This window comes from Balaenoptera ricei, chromosome 2 (assembly GCF_028023285.1).
Source record: "Balaenoptera ricei isolate mBalRic1 chromosome 2, mBalRic1.hap2, whole genome shotgun sequence".
NCBI lineage: Eukaryota > Metazoa > Chordata > Mammalia > Artiodactyla > Balaenopteridae > Balaenoptera > Balaenoptera ricei.
The window spans coordinates 148,208,860-148,232,862 of record NC_082640.1 but is presented as its reverse complement, the minus strand read 5'-3'; the positions used below and the strand labels follow the sequence as shown (position 1 = coordinate 148,232,862).

The 24,003-nt window shown below is 42.2% G+C and overlaps 1 protein-coding gene across 1 annotated transcript in view; it reads right to left on the bottom strand.

Annotated features, from left to right (window-relative positions):
* PRKCH (protein kinase C eta) overlaps nucleotides 1-23,764 on the bottom strand; it is a 221,497-nt gene extending 197,733 nt beyond the window's left edge. Inside the window, exon 1 of the mRNA XM_059914358.1 lies at nucleotides 23,017-23,764. Within this exon, the coding sequence (XP_059770341.1) occupies nucleotides 23,017-23,379 (363 nt within the window). The 5' untranslated portion in view covers nucleotides 23,380-23,764. The remainder of the gene's footprint in view (nucleotides 1-23,016) is intronic.
* Between the last annotated feature and the right edge of the window lie 239 nt (nucleotides 23,765-24,003).

Genomic DNA, 24,003 nt, shown 5'->3' with positions numbered 1-24,003 from the left:
TTTTCAATATACACAGTTCACATTTGATTTGCACCTCCATCAAATTACTGTTTGAGGCTCTGTCAATCTGGCCTCCTGATACAAATACTAAAAGTTTTGGTCTACGGATGGGGAAAGGATACAAATGACCTACTACTCCTATGTAGTGGTAAATGTTAACTAGAGGCCGTGGGAGGTAAGACACCTAACGTAGGCCCCTCTCTTTTAATGAGAGGTCTTAGTCTGGAATAATTAAATATTAAATGGAGACTCTTAGAAAAGACTTGGTAACACCCTACTCACGGTAGCCTCAAAGGGACTACAGATGACACAAGACCCTAGAGAGAGACTGTCCTCCATAAATGTGCTCACTGGAGAAGGGTTTGAGAAAGGAGGGTATCTATATGTGAGTATCTTAGGATCTGCTACCCTAAAAATAGGGGAAAGGGGACAACGATTTGTGAGGAAATATACTAGAAAAGGGAACTGCGGGAGGGTGAGTGTGCAGCCTAGTATTGTGACAGGAACAGAAAGAGCCCTTTGCAGGCCTGAGAAGGTCATTCTCTCAAAGTGGAAACCAAAAAACTGTCACGTGAAGTAGGAGACTTGGTAAGCAATTCGAGCCTGGCTTCAATCACTCAACTGGGAGTTCAAGGTGGTCATTGGAACTTTAAAAAAAAAAAAAAAGAGAGAGAGAAAAGAAAACTTTGGTCCTAGATGAACTCTAAGATCCCTTTAGCTTGAAGGAGCTAGCAATCTGAACCTGGTGAAAACAGAAGGTCACATAGCCCAACCGTGGGAGGAGCTTTTAGAGTCACACCCAAGCAAAGATCAGCAGGGCCAGTACTTTCATCAGAGCAGACCAGCAGGTGTCCACTCCACCTATCTCATCCACAAGCAAACCTGTTGATTATAGGCCCTGGTGCTGCTCCAGCTGTACCTACAGCTGTTTGACTGCCCCGGGGCTGGCTCTGCCGGCCTGAAAAGAACAGGTCTGGTCCCACGGCAGCCATCCAGCACTCTCCATGGGCTCTTCTTCTCTCAAGTAAGTTACTTCTAAACATTAAGCACTTCATTTAACAAATCACCAAAAAAAAAAAAAAAATTAAATTGGTCACTCATTCCAGTTGGCAGTGTGCTACACCTGTCACACAGCAGCTTATTTTCCTGAGAACCCCTGGCACACAATGGACCCGTCAGCCTGCCTCTGCGTGCATCACAAGACACTTCTGCTCTGATGTGGCTGGGAAATGCCAGGCACCGTCTCACTCAACTCCTGACCCACTTCCCACTGGCCCAGCAGAGCTAAGTCTCTCATATTTATTTCCTTTTCTTCTTACACCTCCAGTGTCATGAAGCTGCAACCCTGGCAGTGGATGTGGATAACATCAGGATTCTCAGAGCTGGGGGAACTTTCAGAGATCACCCAGTTCCATCAACAGCGTGAACCAAGGCTACAGCTCTTCTTTCTCAAGCCCACAAGAAGCCACGTCCCTCAAATGACAACCTTCATGATGTTCCTAAGGTAAACGGGCATCATTTCAGGACGACGAGGAGAGATTACTAAAGGCAGGAAGTCACTATCCAAAAGAGCCACTATTACAAAATACAGGCCTGGTGTAGCATAAAGAGGACGTGATTCTGGGGGTAGAAGACTGACACTTAAGACTGTAAGACCTAAGAATCACCTAAGAACTCACCTAAGAATCCTGGACCCGAGAGAAAGCCAAGGGGTAAGGCTGTGCTTGTCCACAGAAGACGGAATCCGGAAAAAAAAAACCTGTTCTAAATAATCCAGACCAATTTCCTGGTGCCAAATATAATTCCACCCATCTCAGCCTAACAAAGTTATGAACAAGATTCTTTTTAACCATCTTCAGACTCATATAATTTTTTAACCAATGTTTACACTTTTACAGTGTGCCATGTGCTGTTACACAATGAACATCACTCAAAATACTGCTTGATTACAAAAAACAAAAAGGCCAGGTCTTACTCTTGAACCTTAGATAGATGTTCTGTGTTTAAGATAAAAGTCTAAAGAAATCTGTCGCTCTGCCTTTGTATTGTCGAGTCTTGTTCTATCACAGCTCCAGAACGAATGAAAATTGAAGACCTTTTCCTTCTAGAGCCTAGTCCTTTCATAGTTTTAGAAGAGGAATCAACCAGTCTGAACCCAGGTGTCTTCTCTATCTAGCCTAGTGTCTTCTTTTTCAATGAGCTGGTCACTATTTCTCTAAAGAGCCACTCTTTCGGAAGATCTCTCACTTGGGCTATAGTCATTTGAGATTCAGTAATTTCTTAATCAGAGTTACAGTGAACCTTCCTCCAGACAGTACACTAGCCTCCAAGCCATTCCTTTGACTTATCAACGCAAATAACTACTCGATCCCAGTGGCAACTGCTCTGCCATCAACACCAACCGGGCATAACGTGAAGTCCAGTTAACAGCCAACTATTCCAGGCCACCCTGTAAGCACTCAGAAAAAAAGGAAAGCAAGTGACTCAATTAGAACAATATCTGTTGAGCCACTGAGAAACCGAAAGGGACAAAACTGCCTTAGCCAAAGCTAAGTCTTAACTTGGCTTACTTAACGGTGATGTCCTTGGCTGTCTTAACAGAGATGCTACACAGTTCTCGGAACTTAAACAGCAACTTCCACATGGTGTTGTCAAATGTTAGCTGCTAGCGGTACACACTAAATGGCCTTTCTGGATGCTAGTCTTCAACGGATCATTTAGGACATCTAATGATCAGTTCTTATGTGGTAATCAGTAAACCTGGGTTTAAGACTCCACAGTGGACCAGAACACACTGGAAAATTTGCAGTGAGAGATGGAAAGATCTGTGGTATTTTCAGCGAGGGCTGAAACACCTCCGCCCTGTGGGTTCTGCCATACAGCCACAACAATGACACGGGCAAAGGGCAGAGTTCCTGTGGAAACACTTACGGTGCGATTCTTCTGGTGGAAAAACAAAGGCTTCGCACCAATAGTAGGCAGGGACGAAGCCCAGTGGAACAGGGGTCTGGGGCAGATAATTCTGAGCCCAAACCAGATAATCGTTAACTTCACATAAGTGGAGATAAAAATCTGTAATTAACTACAGGACAAAGCCCACAGATATGACATATTCTGGTATTTCGAGATCTTTGAGCAGCTGCTCATTGACTAACTCATAATCCAGGGCATGTCTCCCAGGCTTTTCTGCAGTTGGGAAAGGACAAAGCACCATCATTTACATTTACAGAAGTTAGAGTGATCATATTATATGCTAATAAATGAGTTAGCTCCACCTCCATCACCCTTCTGCTTGAATTTAATTACTCGTTTAGCCTTTAAAAGGGCACTCCCTTCAACTGCAAATGAGTTTGGCACTGGTGTTCAGAACAGAGTTGGATATCTAGCCTACACACTGCCCCTTCCAGGAGCCAGCCCAGTTACACGACACAGGCAGGCCACCATACTTTGACCTCACAGGCCCACCCCACACTTGCCTCAACTGTCACACTGACTTGTCTCACCTCCAGGGTAAAGAAGAGAGCCCTTTCTCACCCCTCACTCAAGGTGTCCAATTCAACCATTAATTCAGCACCTACCAGGGCCAGGCACTGGGAATCAACAGGGGCCAAGATAGTCCCCTTGCCCTCATGAAGCAAGTTCCTGCCAATGGTCTGAACCAGACATAGTTTGCTTTTGTTTTTTTAATTTTTAAAATGAATTTAGCACTTAAAAATTTTTTTTAATTAATTTTTTAATTGAAGTATACTTGATTTACAATGTTGTGTTAGTTTCAGGTGTACAACAAAGTGATTCAGATATATCTACATATTACATATATATTATATGTATATTACATATATATTATATATATATATATATATTTTTCAGATTCTTTTCCCATATAGATTATTACAGAATATTGAGTATGGCTCCCTGTGCTATACAGCAGGTCCATGTTTTTTATCTATTTTCTATATAGTAGACACAGTTTGCTTTTAAAAGGCACTGAAGTGTTGTTAGCCCTGTGTAAAATGACCCACATGGGTAAAATTCTATGGAAAAAATACAAATCCCTAAGGGAGACAAGGCACAGGAGTTTGTGCCACCTTAAATCTGGTGAATACTGACTTTCCCTGAAGACTGAACTTGGATATCTCCTCCTCCACGAAGTCCTCCCTGAAGCAGCCTCACAATCCCCTATGTCCTGCACACACTTCTATTCCAAAACTACCCTCTGATGAAACAGTAGGCTTGTGCCGTCTCCCTCACTACAGGTGAGCTCCTTGAGCTGTGCACCCGTAGCATCTGATGCGCCTCTGGCTGTAGCAGGTGCTCTGGGAATGCCGTGTGTTGGTATGTGCATGTGCGTGCCCAGGCCTGTTTGTGAGTGTGTGTGTGGTTACATGGAAAGTGACATATTTTTGCTATGTAACCTCCTTCACCCCTCCTATCTTCTCCAGTGTTATGCAACAAGTCCTCTGCACAAATTACAAAGGAATACCTGCTCTCCTCCCCCAGTATGTACTGAAAACAAAGTGAATTAGACATGAGTAGCAGCAAGAAAACCTAATTAGCTCATTTGTACCTAGATCATGAGCTAGGAGACAAGGAGAGGTGGCAGAAGGAGCGGGGGAGGGAGACAAGGGCCAGACTACTGGGAATCTTCCCAAGGAGCCTGAACTTTATAGGAGATGGGAAGCCTTTAAAAGATTTCAGGCAGGAGAGAGGCTAAGGTCGAGTTTTAGAGAGCTTATCCGGGTAGTTCCGTGGAGGATGGATTTGAGGGAGGAGATTCATGGCGACCTGTTCCAAGCCTATTGGAATAATCTATCTACGTGATAAGGGCCTGAACAAGTGTGGTGCTGATGGAAAAGAGACACTGACTCAAGAATATTTAGCAAGTCACTTCAGCAGGACTTGGCAGTTGGTGAAAATGGGAAAAGAGGTGAAAAGAGAGAGAAAACTCCACAATGATGTGTAGGTACCTGAACGATGATGAGATGAGTTCTGACTGGGAGAGTGGGTGGAGGAGCAGGTGGGGATAAAGGTGGGGTATTTAGTTGTGGACAGTGTTGACTTGGAAATGCCTGAAGGATGCCCACATAGGTCTTTCAAGCAAGCGTATTAGACACAAGGCCTTGGACCTGTTCTTGGACATTCTAAGCCACAGTCTCCTCGGGTAGGAAATGCAGGAACCATGGCACTTCTCATCTCTCACGACTGTTGTATAGACTGAAGGAGACAGAGTATAAACCCCTTTGCCCTGAGCCTACCCCAATCCTAGAAGCTGTAATCAAGCCCAGGGACAAAGATGGGAGACAGAGCTTTGGAAATTCTTGGCATATGTGCAATATGGTTAAGACCATGAGAGCAGATTAGACCATCTGGAGTGAGAAAGACAACAATAAGGACAAAACCCCAGGAAACACCAATATTAAAGGAGATTAAGTGATAATGAAAGGGGTACAGTAAGAAACAAACAAAATTCCCAGAAGGTGCTGGAGAAACACAGAAGCAGGGAAGCAAAGAGAAGGTAGCAGTCAACAAGACAAATAAGTACCATGATTACATGGTCATTCCTGGGCTTTGCAGGAGTGGTATTCACACCGTGAGGCAGGCAGAAGTCAGCCTGCCTTGGGAAGAAGAATGAATGGGCTAGGGAGGACAGATGCAGACAGCTCTTTGGGGAGGTGGCCGAGATGGGAAGGGGAGACACTGAGCCTCATCTCAAAAGGGAAACAAGGGCTTCCCTGGTGGCGCAGTGGTTAAGAATCTGCCTGCCAATGCAGGAGACATAGGTGCAAGCCCTGGTCTGGGAAGATCCCACATGCCGCGGCGCAACTAAGCCCATGCACCACAACTTCTGAGCCTGCGCTCTAGAGCCCGCAAGCCACAACTACTGAGCCTGCGTGCCACAACTACTGAAGCCCACGCACCTAGAGACCCTGCTCCTCAACAAGGAGCCACTGCAATGAGAAGCCCACGCACCGCAACGAAGAGTAGCCCCTCCTCACCGCAACTAGAGAAAGCCCACGCGCAGCAACAAAGACCCAACATAGCCAAAAATAAATAAATAAAATAAATAAACTTATATATATAAAAAAAAAAAGGGAAACAAGCAAGGCAAAGAGAGGCCTGGGTGGTTTGTTCTATGGGGTTTGGGGATGCTGAGTGCTTAAGAGATCTGGGTCATTTCTAAAGGAAAGGTGTCAGGAGGAAGGGAGAGGATGAAGGTACAGGAAATGAAACACCTGACCCAGGGTGGACACAGAGGGAGCCCAAACAGCAAGTGTAGGACTGGGCCTCTTCCCAAAACTGCCTGCAGGAGATGCCACAGGCGGGAGCAGGAAGTTCACACCTGTGCACGTCAGTTTTCTTGGAACATTAGGGTCCTTGACTACAAAGAAGAATCTGGGTGCTAGGAAACAAACTTAAATTCTCCCTGATTATAACTCTGACTCTAACCTGAGCTCTTCCAACCAATGACCCAAGCAGAAGACAAGTAAGGAGCAAGGGTCCTGAGAAGAGTAAGGAGAGGGGGAGTGGGGGGGGGGAGGGGCTTGGGGAGAGTGCTGAGAATTAATTATTTTTCTTCCAATTCTCTCAGTCAGTTTCTTCTTTTTAATGTATGCTTCACTGAAGCCAAACTGTCACTAGGTAATTTGACTTCAAAATACTAACGGAAATGATATTAATGGAAAGACTCATTTAATATCTTGACAGGAACAATTTTTCAGAATCATTATTTTTCCTGTTTTAAAACAAAATTCTACATGCACAAGCCCAACAGGACCAAATTACAGCAGGAGGAGTAGACGATGAGCCATCAGATATTCCATTCGGAGAGAAAAATGCACACTGGATTCCTAATGAGGCAACTTCAGGGGTCACTCATTTATTTTGCCGTAACAGGATTTTTTTTAAAAAACATAAGCTTAAATGGCAACTATTCCAAGGTCACAGTTAAACCATGATCTAGTTTATGCGCCTTGCTGGTGTCCTGTTCTTACCAAGGGCAGGCTGCCATTAATATGGTCCTGACATCTGGTATACCTGAAGACAGTTTGAGTCAGTTTTTCCTCCTTTGAAAACCATCTTTTATCACCCAAACACAAGTTAACATTTTATTTGGGGAATCTGGGATTCAGCTAGTCTTTTCACACACCTTTTACACTTATTAAAATAATCAAGGGAATAAAAATCACACTGGCATATTCATTCCCTCTAAACGACTCCTGAGGCTGCTCTTAACCTCACACACACCAAGTATGAATGTCTATATCTGAAATAGGAATTGTTTTAAAAGAGAAGATCTCTTAGCAAAAGTGAATGACAGTGTTTGAATCCTGAAGAAGACTCAAGACAGGAGAACAAGGAGGAGTTTCTTCATTCTACACATGTTTCCTGAATCTCTACCACGTGCAGGGCACTTTGCCAGGGACCAGGGAGCTGCTGAGGGTCTCTAGTGCTCACACAGATAGCGGTACCACTGGGCTGAAAGGAGGTCAGCGGACAAAGTCAGGGCAACACCCACGAACAAATTCTCACTCGCCCCCAGATATCTGCAACGGCAGCGCCCCAGCAAATCAATATGACCACAACCCAGGTACAGGAAGTACATGACAAGAAGGCAAGGAGGCCCAGCAAGGAGACTCAAAAACAATGTATTCTCCACAAAGCCAAAGAGCTAACCAAGGCTTCTGAACAGCCAAAACCAAGGCTGTGCTGAACATCACTATGAACACTGTTGGCCCTTACTATGGAGCAGATGAAACTTGTGCTCTGAAAAATTAAATATTTTCATATCAGAAAACCTCTAACTTAAAATCACCTGTAAAAGATCTAGGACCCCAAACAAGTCTCAAGTCGACAGATAAAACTAGAGGGAATCAATATAGGGGGAAATCGTCATATTTTCTGTAAAACAAATCAAAATTGTTGGCATCTTTGATTCACCCAGAAGTCCACAAGTTCAAACTATGCACTTTTAAAATTGTAGTTTTCCTCCTTGAAAGCATGAAAGAACAATTCCCATCCAATGCATTACATGTTCAAACTTAAATCAAGGAAATGTCTTTTAATGCCTATTTAAAGAGGCTATTTACCATCTTTTCTCAACTGCAGCAATAAATGTGCTCACTTCAGCTTTTGAAAGGGGGCTCCATCAGACTTTTGCAACTAAAATGTTGCAACTTTACTTCTTTCTGATTACTCACCCTAACTCAGAACCTTCTCTCTGTCCAATATCAGATGAGCAAACCAACAGACTCAAATTCAAGATTTTCCATAAACTAACTTTGGCCAACATTGCAACTACAGTAATTCCAGCTTCATTTCCCCAGATTCCTTGCAAGATCTTTCAGAATGGACATTTGTGCAGCATTTACCCCAAACCCAGGATAAGGAAACCATCTCCTCTTCCACCAGTAACCATCCGCTGATTTACACTTCAGAATCTTAAATATAAAGCAAACACGGCAAGAAGGCTGGACTCAAAAATCCCTTCTAAAATTCTAAATATTCTAAACTCTAAATTCCTTAAAATTAAAAACTCCAAAATTCTAGGTAAATAAATATCATACTGTTTTCAGAGTTAATTTCAGAAAAGGCTGGGCTCATGACTTCATACTTAAGTACTGGGGTAGAGTGGTGATGGTGGTGGTAGTAATTGTGACATTGATGATTCTTCTGTAGTGGTATGTGTCATGCGCTGTGCTAGACGGTTTACATGTCTTCACTATATTGTCACATAACCCTGTGAGGTAGGTACTATGTTACGATGAAAAAGCTGGAGCTAGCAGAGGTTAAATGACCTCTACAATAAGAGGCAAAACAAATAGCTGAACCCCAATCTGGCTGACACCCAACCATCACACTATGATGCACTGCTAATTATGGTGGTTGTCCAATAAATATTCCTCAAAGCCGGTATTTGTGTGCTATGACTCTCTCATTGTAGATTCTGCATCTTAATATGCAGAATCTTAATATGCATCTTATATGGCTTAGGCAAATGCTAATGTGTCTTTTTACATTGAACACAGACCAAATGGATATTGAAGGGACAGTCAGAAATTCCAGAGATCAGGGAGATGCCAAAATAGGCATGATCCAAAATTATTCAAAATAGACAAAATTATCCGGAATTAATTCACAAAATTATAGTCAATAAGGTAAATGAGCTTTCAGTAGTCAACAAGAATCAACTGTATCCACTTATTCATAATTTTTTAGGTTTTATTTCCTTTATCATTACTGGCACCATGGTTATTAATTCTCATCCATACATTTATACTGATAGTTTCCTAAAAAAAAAATAAAATAAAAACACCTGGGGCCCTATCAATTATATCACTGCAGTACAATTATCCTATCCCTCTAAGTATTAAAATTTTCCATTAATACTTATGATTCCGTAGAAAATAAATATATCATTCAAAAATTCAAGAATCTTGAATAAACTTTAGTGTCTTTGTTTCCTTTCCCCTACTCTTTTTTTTTTTTTGGAAAATATGGCACTGAAAGAGGTAGAGAGCAGGCAGACGCTATTCCCAGGAAATGTTTACATCGTCCCCTTCATTGTCTAAAGTGCAACCATCTGAATGTCTTTCCTTGGCCAATATTATTTTCAGAAGGCCCTTGTCAAAATATCAGTTTCCTTGGGAGATTAAAAGCAGCCAAAGCTACCATTTCTTGAGGGCCTATTTTGTGCTGAGCATGTTTAATGTATTAAATCTAATCTTCACACCAATCCTAAGAGTTATCTAACTTTAGCACCATTTTCCAGAAGGGGCAATAGAGCTGAAGGGACTGGTTCACTGTGGCAGAGCTGGGGTTAACCTACTGCACTTGCTAATATGAAGTCTATCCTCTTTCTAATAACTTCTGCCTGTTCCTCCACATATCAAGCCTGTTGCCACCTTTGGGGCTTTGCCTTAGCTGTCCCCTCTGCCTGGGATGCTCTCTGTAATCTTCACATGGCTGGTTGCTTCTTGCCACTTGGGTCTCAGCCAAAATGTCACCTTCTCTTGAGTCCTCTATCCATTCTAGGTAAAGCAGTCACCTTGCCACACTCCATCACATCACCCTGTTTTAATTCTCCACTTAGCAACCTAACCACGATTTGTTATTTTTGTGTGTTTTGTTTGCTTGCTTATTATCTGTCTCTTCATGAGAGGGTAGAAGCCCCGTGAGAGCCGAAATTCTGGATGTTGTGTTCTCTGCCCCATCTGTAACACCTAGAACGGAGTCGGGCACACAGCAGGTGCTCAGTAAAGATCTATGAATGATTGAATGGCTTTCCTGCTGCCTCCATCACACACTAAAGTGGCATCAGGAAAGAATCTTGAAGTCCAGAGAGCTAAATTCAAGCTTCACCTTCAACTAGCTAGGGGGCTGCGCCCTGGGTGCCCTCCATTCAGCTCAATTTCTACCACCATCAGGTTGTTTTCCAAGGTCTCAGCAAGGTGAGCTGGAACTCAGGGCAGAATCAGAAAATCTTGTTGGGTCATAGGGACCCAGGCCATAGGAGACCAGGGGTCACAGGGCAAGAGGAACAGGCAAGCATCACTGATTTCATCATTTTGTCTTGGACTAACACAGTGGTTCACCATAAGGCCCAGTACAGCTCAAGAACAGGGTAAATGTTTTAAGTATACAGATAAATCCTGTCACTTTCTACAGGGGAAAAGTTTATATTAACAAAAGACACCAAGCCAAGGTCACTCAAACTGTCCTAGTTTTTATTTTTTTTTAACTTTTCATCTATTGCAAACCTCAAAGAAACCCCTTCAACAGTAGAGACTTTTGAAAATACCTATATAACACAACCAAATAGGTCCTAAAATGGGTCATTATCTAGTATATTTCACCAGGAGCCAGAAGTGAGAACACACTTTACATCTTTTTTCTCTAAAATTTATAGCTTCTCTTTTCTACTAGTTAACTGTCTCGTATAATTAGTTGAAGGGAAAATGTCCTCTAATTGCAGGGGAAAATATCAGTACAATGCCCTAGGAATTAGGAATTAATAAAAACCTTATTTTTGACACTTTTCATTGGAATTTCTTTTTTTTCCTTTTTTTTCATTGGAATTTCTTAACCTGAAGCCGTGTGTCCACAGTCAGGCTTCAGGGGACCACTAACCTGATGACACTTTTCCCAGCATGCTGGCAATATGCACACACGTGCATTTTTCTAGAAACAGGGTCCATAGCTTTTAACATCACTAAAACGGTCCAGGGTTCAAAAACAGTTTCAGAAGCACTGCTTCTGCTAAAAATTTGTTCTGAACTCTTCTGTACTGTGATGGAACAAGAGTAATAAAAAATAAAGCACTTAAGAGGTCCACAGCTCACAAATTAATAAATGCATTTTGTTTAGGAAATTCTGCTAATATGGCTTTTGTGTACTCTTTCAAAAATAATTTCAGAGCCTAGAACAAATCTGAGTATCAGCAGAACAATCTCCAGAAGACATTTCAGAAGGGAGCAGAATTTGCATTGTCCAATGGAAAAATGACCAGAACCACATAACTCTGATACTGGAAGGGGCCACAGAGCACTGGCTACCCAGACCCCAGCATCACAGGCAAGAACACCAAAGCCCAGTGTGAGGACAGAGGCACATCAAATGTAAGTGCTACGAGAGAGATGCAGAAATAGCGACAAGCAAGTACAAGAGATATACACGACTTGCAAATAAAAATTCAGCTTTGTGGTTTTGGTTTAAGCACTTGGAGAACAGGCACTAGGTCTAGAGTATGCTCACACTGGCCCCATGTGACTTATTTCATTAAAGTAATTACAAGGGGCTCATGTTGGCCATGGTTCTATCCTATAGCAAATTTCTTAAATTTTTTTTTACCGCAGCACAAACTAAACGGCTTTGGTTACCTTTTAAGCGTTTCTCTCCCTGTAAGGTCAAAGTTGTGCAAGGGTGAAACTTATGTGAAAATCAAAGGAACTTTCCAGAAGGCAACACATAATAAAAGCACAGTTTAGTCTTTCTACTAAAACATCCTACGTGCTCTGACAATCACTGCTCTAATTTACAGGTGCTACAGAAACACACTAACATAATTCTTGATAAATCTCTCTGGATAGTACCACAATTCTCAACAAAAATCTCCCGTCTCATAAAATTCTTCAGTATAGCACTTAAACACTACAATAGCCAATACCTTTGGGCCCATTCCTCCATCTAATTAAAATGTCTGTCCTACAAGTGATTTATAGTATTTGTCATCACCTAGGGTGGATAGATAGACCGGTGGCTACAGACATTTCATGACAACAAAGCATTAATTACCATGCTAGTGAGAATGGCTTCTAGCAAAAGCTCAAATGGTGGGATTCTCAGTCACTCTCTGATGCGAGAAAACAGGGACATAACTTACCATCCCATAGAACAAGGAGCCCATTAGTGTAAATCAAGAAATATAGGCTTCCCTGGTGGCGCAATGGTTAAGAATCCGCCTGCCAATGCAGGGGACACGGGTTCCAGCCCTGGTCCAGGAGGATCCCACATGCCATGGAGCAACTAAGCTCGTGCACCACAACTACTGAGCCTGCGCTCTAGAGCCCGCGTGCCACAACTACTGAAGCCCACGTGCCTAGAGCCTGTGCTCCGCAACAAGAGAAGCCACCGCAATGAGAAGCCCACGCATCGCAACGAAGAGTAGCCCCTGCTCGCCACAACTAGAGAAAGCCCGTGCGCAGCAATGAAGACCCAACGCAGCCAAAAATAAATACATTAATAAATAAATTAAAAAAAAAAAAAGAAATATAACTGCATGGCTTGAAATGAGGACCCACTGTAATTCCTTAAGGCTGATTCTAAGCCAAGGAAATAACATCAACATCACTACCAATGCTGAAAGTCATTTAGACATGAGTTAAATCCTGTCCAAGCCTGAGCAATTTAGATTTGTACCAACTGAATTCTTAGGAGTTACTAACTTTGAGAAGATATAAATCATTTTGACTGTTTAAAACCAAACCAGTTACTCCTAAAGCAAAGAACTGATGTAACTGCCTAACATATGGAGGCAGAAGCTTTAGAGATGGAAGGGTCCTTAGAGAAATTCCAGTGCAACCCCCTCCTGATAGAAACTAAGGAGCCGAGACCCTGATACACAGAGGCTTGCCTGCAGTCACAGCTGACAGATGGCAAAGCCACACCTTGAACCCAGCTCTCCTGACTCTCACAGAACAGTACCTATATATTGCTGGAAGCTGTACAATGAAATACAAAGAGTTTCTTTAATTGGGTAGTTAATACTATACTAATTTACAGTTAAAGTTAACTTCCCATGTATTTACTAATAAGCCAGCTTCCACTAAAATTTTAGGACACAAATATATATATATGTAAATAAATATCTAACTGAATGTATTTACAAATTAATAAATTAATACATATCTAAATAAAAGGAAATAAGTACATCTTCATATCTATGTAGATGGTTAAGTGTGTCTGTCTGTCACACATCACATGAGCTAAGGCAACAGTAAAGCTTTGGCCAGAGCTTTGGTTTCCACATTCTGAAAACAAAGGATTGAGCTATAGTAGGTTCAAAAACTCAAAAATTTCCCAGGACCAAGCAGGTAATGAGTCAAGGGGACTGAGTATTAGGGGGTGGTGGGGTCTGTGGCAAACTAGAGCACCACAGAACTAAATGCCTTCGGACTGAATGTTAAAAACATCACTGCCAAATGAATACATCTGTAGCCTGTCCATGGGCCTAAGAGCTGTCAGGCTTTTTGCTGCTGTTCTGAACTAGACCCTCCTGCTTCAACATCAGTGATTCTTTTCTGACCTGTACAAAGCTTGGGGGTATTTGATGGTTCAAAAAGGGTGTTACTGTTTTCTGTCTTGGGGAGTTAAATGTTCTTTTGGGTCATCTGTTCATAGATATTGAAACTTAGTTCCCTCCAAACTTTCGGACGATAGAAAGATTTCTGTGGGTCAGGAACGTTTACCTTTCAAAGGGGATCTGTGATGTCTCTCTGGGAAAGCATTATTAGGTCAGACGTTCCTTATCTTCTTTTGAGGGATGATTTTTCACAGTCCTTTAACTGAAGCAGGCCTGTGGCCATCCTATCTATGCTGGAGCCTTAAAAATCAACTGTTTTTCCTCCAGGAAAATGTTTCTGGTCTCCCCAAAGCAGGCACTCACCAGCATCTTAGTCCTTACTTCTGTTCTGTCATTTCCTGGTTGCTGTCCCCCCTACCTCCCCAATCTCTCTCCCCCTTGGAACTATGAGGCCTGTGAAGAAAAGGACCATGTCTATCTTGCCCACTTGCCTCTCCAAGGTAGAGCACAGTGCCTGGTACATAGGACATGCTCAATGGTGCATGAAAGCTCACCTAGGGCTTGGCATTTCATAGAGAAACATGTAATAGTCTGTTAGAGTAGCTACCCCAGGAGCAGAGGGGATGAATCTCAGTCAGTCACCCACACTTTTAAACCCTGAACTCCTCTGACCAATATCATACACTTCCATGAGAGCCCAATCCATTCATATATCCATCCTTTCAGGATAGAGGGGAAGTGGGCAGTGGAGATCTTAGGATGCTGAGGGAACACGAAGGAGGAGGAGGAGGATCAAACCCAGACTTGGAATGTCAGGGAAAGTTTCCTGGGTAAAGTGAGGTCTATGGTGAGACCTGAAGCACAAGTAGGAATTAGCATGGTCGCTCTTGAGGAACTGAAAGCTGCTCATTGTGGCTGGAGCATGGAGTGTGGGATGGGGTGAGGTAAGCAATAAGGCTGAAGAGGAAATCGGGGTCCAGATCATGCAGAACATTCTATAGCATTTTGAAGAGTTGCGTTTTATCTAAGGGCAGTGGGGAACCACTGAAGGGTTTTAAGTAAAGGAATGACTATCAGCTCGGCAACTGAGAAAGATCATTTTGGATACAGCAACGATGAAAGTGGAAAGAAAGTGGTCAGGAACTGACTTTCAGGCCTCATTTTTATCATATTCTAATAAAATGGAGCAAGCAGCCAACACAAATGGAGTACCAGATCTAGCCAACTGTTTTACAAAATAGAAGAAAGACTACAGAAAATCCAAGGCACTCCTCTGATTCTACATAAATGCTACCCATCTCATTAAAAAGTACTGCACTTTTACTATCACAACTAGTTATCATTCTAAACATTTGCTAGATACCAAAACTGTACTAAGAGTTATAATGATTCACTCTGCCCACCGACCTCATTAGCTCTCCAGGGTTGAAGCACAACCGAATTTACCATGTCGGGCTCACAAACTACCAGTGAACAAAGTTACACCATATTAACAGGTTTAGAAATCATAGTCTTTTAAAATAAGCAAAAGCAAAGAATTCTCCAAACAGTTTTCCATCCATTATCATATTCAAAGGACACAAGAATCTGGTCCAGTCTTTCAAGTGCAAGTTGGTATGTAATTAATTGATTTTTTACAAGGGACACTGTGATCACTGTAATAACTGGTCACTCCCGAATTACTTTCATTTTGTTCTTAGAAAGATGAATAGGGACTTCCCTGGTGGTGCAGTGGTTAAGAATCTGCCTGCCAGTGCAGGGGACACGGGTTTGAGCCCTGGTCCGGGAAGATCCCACATGCCACGGAGCAACTAAGCCCGTGCGCCACAACTACTGAGCCCGCGCTCTAGAGCCCATGAGCCACAACTACAGAGCCCACTTTGCCACAACTACTGAAGCCCACACGCCTAGAGCCTGTGCTCCACAACAAGAGAAGCCACAGCAATGAGAAGCCTGAGCACCGCAACCGAGAGTAGCCCCCGCTCGCCACAACTAGAGAAAGCCTGCGTGTAGCAACAAAGACCCAGTGCAGCCAAAAATAAATAAATTAATTTTTTAAAAAAGATGAATAAAATGTTTAAGTCAAGATCCTTCCAAAGTGCTTATACTTTACTTGCTCCAAAATCACATTTCAACAGAGATTTAGTGCCTACTATATACCAGACACTGCTCAAGATGCTGGACTTAGAACAGTGACTAAGACAGGTGGGGGTCCCTGCTCTCAAGGTGTTTATACCCTAAAGGAGGAAGGTAAAATAAGAAAATAAATTAACAGAATGATCTCAGAGAGGGATGAGTGCAATGAAGGGTGACAGATAATAATGTGGTCTGGAAGGTGTTCTCTGAGGGGGGAACATCTGAGCCACAACTTAACCATGATGAGAAACAGACAGCCCCACTGCAGCAAAATTCTTACCATGAAACTGAAGACACAATATATCCAACACAATTCACGTACACTGGGATAAACCTCCCTAGAGACGCTAAAATATGTTTCTTCCCTAAACGCTCCTCACCAATCGGCTCCGAAAAAAATTATTGTGAGAACGAATAACTGTACCACAAAGTACAAAAGAGAATGAACCGCCAGATAATGAATCTAGAAGAGTCAATCTGATGCTATAAATTCATATACCTGGATCCAGGAATCAAGGGCAAAGATAATCAACGATTGCCAAGTGGTAACCTGGCTGCTTCCCTTGACAAGACTACTAAACAGGTAACCAAAACTACTAAATAGGTAACCTCACTGAGTTGAGAGAAAGCAGCCCTCCAGTGCTGTAGGGAACAGAATGTCTTCAGGAGGGTTGAACCAGGAAAACAGCCTGGGATACTGCCAAGCAGGTCCTTCCTTCCTGAGGGGATGCCAAGGCCTTTCCATGACGCAGCCTCCAGCTCCTCCTGCCTCCTGCCATGTCCCTATGCTCTGCACTAAGTATTAAGTGCTGGTCCCCATTTGGAAAGTCAGCGAATACAGAGCAAATCTGTGAAAGGAGAAGATAAGGTTTTAACTTAGACAAACTTTTGGGTTTTAGAAGTTCAAGAAATTATGCAAAATAAACCGGTTCCAGAAGAAACAGAAAAAAAGCTGACAGTGATAATTTAGAAAATGAGACTGTGTCCAAAAGTCAGAAACTGTACTTAATGAATTTGGTTTGTTTTAATGCTCCTACTCTGATTATATTTTTTGCACTAAAGAGGCAACATAGTTTTCAAGAGTCAGCCTTGGCTCAAATCTAATTCAGGCACTTATTTACCTAACATCTTCTTTGGTAAAATAAGGATAATAAATCCTCACCGTTTTTTCCCTACAGCTTTATTGAGTATAACTGTCACACAACAACGTGCACACACTTAACAGTGAACTATCTGATGTGCTTAGACGTAAGTATATAACTGTGAAACCATCAGCACAACCAAAATAATGAATATATTCATCTCGCTCAGAAGTTTCCTTGTGCCTCATTTGTAATCCATCCCTCCATCACCTTCATTCTCCCATTCCCAGGCAACCACTGATCTGCTTCCTGTCACTACAAACTAGTTTACATTTTCCATAATTTTGTGTAAATGAAATCATATAGTATGTACTCTTTTGTGTCTGGCTTCTTTCAGTATGTAAATTACATATTTTAAGATTCATCCATATTGTTACATGTATCAATAGTTCATCACTTTTTTTTACTGGGTAGTATTCCATTGTATAGATACACAATTTGTTTAAATATTCACCTGTTGGGGACTTCCCTGTTGGCACAGTGGTTAAGAATCCAGCTGCCAATGCAGGGGACACGGGTTCGACCCCTGGTCCAGGAAGATCCCACATGCCGCAGAGCAACCAAGCCCGTGCGCCACAACTACTGAAGCCCGCGTGCCTAGAGCCTGTGCTCCTCAACAAGAGAAGCTACCTCAATGAGAAACAAGTGCACCTCAACGAAGAGTAGCCCCCACTCGCCACAACTAAAGAAAGACCTCGCGCAGCAACAAAGACCCAACGCAGCCAAAAATAAATAAATAAAATAAATTTAAATATTCACCTGTTGACTGACATTTTCCAGTTTGGGGGCTATTACAAATAAAGCAGCTGTGAATATTCATGTACAAGTCTCTGTATAAATGGTTTCATTTCTCTTGGTAAGTACTTAAGAGTAGCTAGGTCCCATGGTAAGTATATGTCTAACACTTTAAGAAACTGTAAAAGTGTTTTCTAACGTGACTATTGTTTTATATCCTGCACAGTAGTATATGAGAGTTCCAGTTGCTCCACTTCCTCACCAACTCTTGGTATGATCAGTCTCTTTAATTTTAGCCTTTCCCATGGGTTTTGGTTTTAATTTACTTTTCCTTGACTAATCTTTTAATGTGCTATTTTCCATGAAGGGTGCCTATACAAATCTTTGTCCCATTTTTAAATTGAATATTTTTCTCATTGCGTTTTAAGAGTTTTTATATATTCCCGTTAAAAGTCCCTTGTCTGATTTACATGTTGCAAATAATTTCTCCCAGTCAGTGGCTTGTGTTTTCTTTTTCTTAAGTATCTTCTGAAATGCAATAGTTAATTTTAATAGTCTGATTTGATTTTTTTATAGTACTTGCTTTTTTGTGTCCTGTCTAAAAAAGGTTTGCTGAACCCAAGGGCACTAAGATCTTTCTTCTATGTTTTCTTATAAAAATTTTACAGCTAAAATCCTTTTTTTAGGTCTATAATCCATTTTGAGTTAATTTTTGTGTATGATATGAGGTAAAGGTCAATGCTCAAGTTTCTGCACATAGCTATTCAATTGTTCACGCACCTCTTGTTGAAAAAAATTATCATTTCCCCATTGAATTGCCTTGACATCTTTGTCAAAAAAGAAAGTCAATTGATCATATATGTGTGAATCTATTTCTAGACTCTCTTCTACTCCGCTGATCTATATGACTCTCTTTACTCCGATACCACATTATCTTAATTATGGTAATGTTATAGTTACCTTGAAATCAGATAGTTTAAGTCCCCCAACTCATCCTTTTTCAAAATTATTCTTAGATGAGTCTGGGTCCTTCACATGTTCATATAAGCTTTAGAATCAGTCTGTTAATTTCTACAACAAAGCTTGATGGTATTTTAACTAGGATTGCATTAAATCTATTGAACAACTTGGGAAGAACTGTTAAGAATTGAGGTCTTAACAATATTGAATCTTCCCATTTATGAATACAGTATCTCTCTCCATTTATTTAGATCTTTAACTTATTTCAGTGATGGTTTGTCATTTTCAGTGAACAAGCCTTGCATGTTTTATCCAATTTCATATTTTGATGCTCTTTTAAATGGTATTTTTCTATTTCAGTTTTTGATTGTCCACTGATAATATATAGAAACAATTGATTTTTGTAGATTGGTTTGGATCCTGCAACCTAGCTAAACCTAGCTTGTTGGTTCTAGAAGCCCTTTTGTAGGTGTCTTAGAATTTTCTACACACAGTTTTACTTCTTCCTTTGCATGTACTTTATTTTTTTAATTGCCTATGGCACTGACTGGGACCTCCAATACACTGCTGAACAGAAGTGGTAAGAGTAGCGATCCTTGTCACTCCTGATCTTAGGGGAATATCATTCTGTTTTTCACCATTAACATGTTACCTGTAGGTTTTTCACAGTTGTCCTTCATCACGTTGAAAAAGTTCTCTTCTATTACTAATTTGTTGAGAGTTTTTATCATGAATGGGTATTGAATTGTGTCAAATACCTTTTCTCTATCTATTGAGATGATCATATGAATCTCCTTTTTTATTCTGTTAATATGAAGAGTTGCACTGATTGATTATAAATGTTTAATCAACCTTGAAGTCCTGGTTATAACCCCATTTGATCATTTGCTATATTGCTGGGTTTGATTTGCTAAAATTTAAGATTTTTTATATCTATATTCATGAGGGGCACTGGTCTGTAGTTTTATTTATTTGTAATGTTTTCATCAAGTTTTGGTATAAAGGTAATGTTGGCCTCATGAAATGAGCCGGGATGTGTTTCCTTCTCTTCTGTTTTCTGAATAGTTTGTATAGTTGGCAATATTTATTCCTTAAATGTATGATAGAACTCACCAGTAAAGCCTTCTGGGACCTTGAGTTTGCATTGTGGAAGGTTTTTAACTACAAACTCAATTGCCTTAATAGACATAATGCTATTCAAGTTATTTGAATGAGTTTGGGTCATTTGTATCTTTCAAAGAATTTGTTCATTTCATCTAATTGTGGAATTTCCTGGCATAAAGTTATTCATAATATTCTTTTTCTTTTTAAATGTCCATAGGATCTATAGTGATGTTCTCTCATTCCTAACATTGGTAATTTGTGTCTTTTTTTTCTTGATCATTTGAGGTTTATCAATTTTATTACTTTTTTTTTCAAAGAACAAGCTTTTTGTTTCATTGATTTTTCCTGCTGTTTCTATTTTCTGCTTCAACTAACCTCTGTTATCTTTACATTTCCTTCTTTTTGCTTACTTAGGATTCAATTTGCTCTTCTCTTCTAGTTTCAGGTGGAAACTCAGGTCTTAGAGATGTTTTCTAATTTAAGTGTTTAATGCTGTGAATTTCCGTTTAAGAATACCTTTAGTTGTTACATTATATCCCACTACCTCCTTGGATATAATGTAAATTAAATGAAATATGTATAGTTAGGAAAGAAATAGTTGATTGCCTAATCCATGGCAGGAACTGTGCTTGATACTAGGAATATACTGCACGAAAGAGATCTAACCCTTTCTCTCATCAAGCTTAGAAGGTAATACAGATGAAATTGGTACAAAATCAATGTCAATGATTATCTTCTTAATACTCAGAAAGCATGTTAAGCAAAAAAGCATAACAACTTTGTTTTAGTCTAATAATAAAGGTGTCTTCTGTTTTTGTCTCTTCTCATGATCTAGCAAAAACTAAGCTGCTAGTTTTTTTTTTTTTTTTAAGAGTTTAGCAATTTGTAATTTCAATTGCAACAAATAAATTTATTGTGGAGTAAATTACTCCATTTGTAACTTTCTGAATAAACTACACATTTCAATTTAATATGCTAAAGATAAATAAGTACTTCTGTAATTCTAAATTTCAAAACCACCTTTAGACCTATAAAGGATCATTTAGAAAACAAACATTCCACATATTTCCAAATATTTTCTTAAAATTATTTTCTTAACAAAAAATTTTAAGAGGAAACACACTACCCATTCTACCCTATCATCACAGTTTTAAAATAGTCAGAACTTTTAAAAACTGCCTCCTAATTGAATATGAGTGTCTTGACAAATCACCCGTTTTAAGGTCATTTAAATGCTGACCTACCCTACGAAACACACATATTTTCCGGAACACCACATTAAACATCTAAATATAATTAATTCAGACAATTATAGATATAGAAATTTAATTTACATTTAAATCTATTCAGCCAGTGGGACAATAGGCAGCTCTAAATACCCCCACCTTGTCAGGTAACCTGAATCTTCCTACACTTATGCTTCTTCCAATCCTTATCTTGTGGTCTTCATTTAGGCTACAGGTTCTCAAACTTCACTGCACATTGGAATCACGCGGAGAGCTGAAAAGTACTGTTGCTGGGGTCCACAGCCATAGATTCCTGTCTAGAGTCTTTAAACGTGGGGATTTTGAAAAGCTCCCCAGGTGATTCAAATGTGCAGACTAGGGGTAAAATGAACCAGTCTAGGATCTCTTTGGGAAAACAGGTTTCTAATGGCCATTGGTCAGTCTGCACCACCATATTTCAGAACCTAGTTCTTTTAGAGCTTTGCCCAACCTAACTCCTAATCAGACACTAATTTAATAATTCCATTCAGATTCCTAGACTCACCTCTATTTCCTGTCCAGAAAGTCACAGGATAAAAAGTCAATCTCTATTTTGGCCATTCCTCTCCAGACCACTTCTAAATTCCACAAAGTAAATTCAGCTGAAGGGAAAGTAACTCAATATAATTTGATGATATGGTTAAACAGTCATTATGGCTTTTTCTCCTATTTAAGAGACTACTCCACAAGCTAGCTGTAAGTTTACAAAGTATATGATAAAATTATCAGTTCCTCAAAGTGGAAAATAAATATCTAAATGAGTCTTCCTTATTATCCATCTGATTCCCCCACTTGTTAATTTCAAACAGGTTTTCAATACTGAGTCACCATTCTGGGCTCAAAACTGACATCCTCCAGAATTTAAATCATTGAACTCCCGAGAGTCTTCCAAGGGCTTACTCCATTTTGCCAGGCCAGACCACTTCATCATAATTATCATTTCATCACATAAGAGTGGGAAGGATAACACCTGCATCACAAAAACAGTATGAAGATTAAGAAGCAAAAGCATTTTAGCACTGTGTAGAGTGCTCTAGACATTTTAATTTATTTGCAGCAGAAATTTTGCCTCATGGGAACTATGTGAAAAGCACAGGCAAGTAGGAAGTTGCGGGTAACTACTTGTCAATATGCAGAAGCACCAGCAGGTGAGGCGAGGGGAGCAGTTCACAAACTGCTGAAGAGCCCTCTAAACTCTCAAGACCAGTAACAACAGAAACACATACTGCAGGACTCACACCTCTCAGGCTGAAACTGAACTGAAGTTACAAACACACGTAAACCTCATCTCCTTGGAAAACTGCTAAACAAAACTTTGCCAACCGAAGACCCAGGCACTCCAGTCCCTGCCAATGTAGGTTATGTACCTCTGGGATGTAATGGATGTGCATGCTGAAACACGTGTGCACCTCTGAGCTGCTGAACCAACACGTATCCATAAACATTATGAATAAGACCTGCGAGAATGTATCGCTTTCTCCTAAGAAGCGCTTAAAAAACTTTACCCAAATCAAGTCACTTTCCTATCTATCACACCTTCTTTGCCTTTCCTGCGTATTACCCTCAAGCTGAGAGTTGGGGGTCCTTACCCAAAGTCTGGGCGGAGGCGGGTGACCGCTCCTACCCCGACTTCCCGTTAGCCCAAGCTGCCGTCCCGAAAGGGGACCGTGTCCAGGATGGCTTCCTAGAGACACACCTGTGCCCTCGCGCACCACCAGTGCCGTGGCCACCTGGGCGAGAACCAAAGCGAGGACCGCAGTGGAGGGAATTCCCTGCGCTTGGGAAGATGGGAAAGCGGGCCCCGGGCAAGCTTTGTAAAATGAAGGGGGGCAGAAGGTGCGGAGTGGACACAAAGGGGTGGGTTCAAGGTACTCACCCAGCCCTCGAAGGTGTCCGAGGCGCCGGCCGTGCGCAGCAGCTCCTGGAACTGCAGGGTGCAGTTGGCCACAAAGTGGTCGTAGCCCAGGGGCGTCTCGTGGAAGACAGCCAGCTCGAGGTGGCCACCGTCGGTGACGTTGGCGCAGAATTCCTCGTTGTACGTGGGTTTGTTGGTCTTCTGCTTGGTGCTCGTCTGGCCCACGCGTACCTGGTCCACGCTCACCGTCAGGTAGGGGTCCAGCAGCTGATAGCCCTTCTTGAAGAGCGAGTGGCGCAGGGACCAGCGGGTGGGCTGCAGCCCCACGGCCTCGCCAATGCGGACCCTCAAGTAGCCATTGAACTTCATGGTGCCGGACGACATGCCGGGGCCGCTGTCCCAGACCAGGGGCCGCGCGGTCTCGCAGCGGGAGAGCGGGGAGCCCTCGTTCAGGCCAGCCCTCGCGGCGGCCGCAGGAGTGGAGGCAGCTCCCGGGAAATGCGGAGCCCAAGCCCCCGTCGACCAGCCATTCTGCCTCCCGCGCCGGACCTTCCCTCCCCTCCTTCCCTCCCTCTCTCCCTCCCTCGCGAGGTGGAAAGGAGGGGAGCCGGGCGCCAAGCGCTCAGAGGGCCGGGGTCGCCCGACCGTCCCTCTCGAGCCTCCCGGGGGCTCGCGCGGAATTCGCCCCTTCTCCAGGGCCGGGAAGCGCCTCTCCCCGGAGAGCCGGAGGGACCCGTGCGGTTAGCTCGAGCCTCAAGCGTCTCCTGCCCCCGCCTCCTCCCGCTTCTGCTCCTGCCCCCGCCTCCGCGGGCTCACGCTCTCCCCCACTCGGTGAGCTTCAAACCAGGAAGCAGCTGCCGCCCCATCCCGGGCAGGAGCCTCGCGCCGCCGGGCTCCAAGTTCACGGCAACCCTGCGCGGGACTGGCGCGCCCGCCGAAGCCCGGGGGCGCGGCGCGCGGCCGGCGCCCGACCCTGCGTTCGGTCAGTAGCGGGGCGCAAGCGGCCTG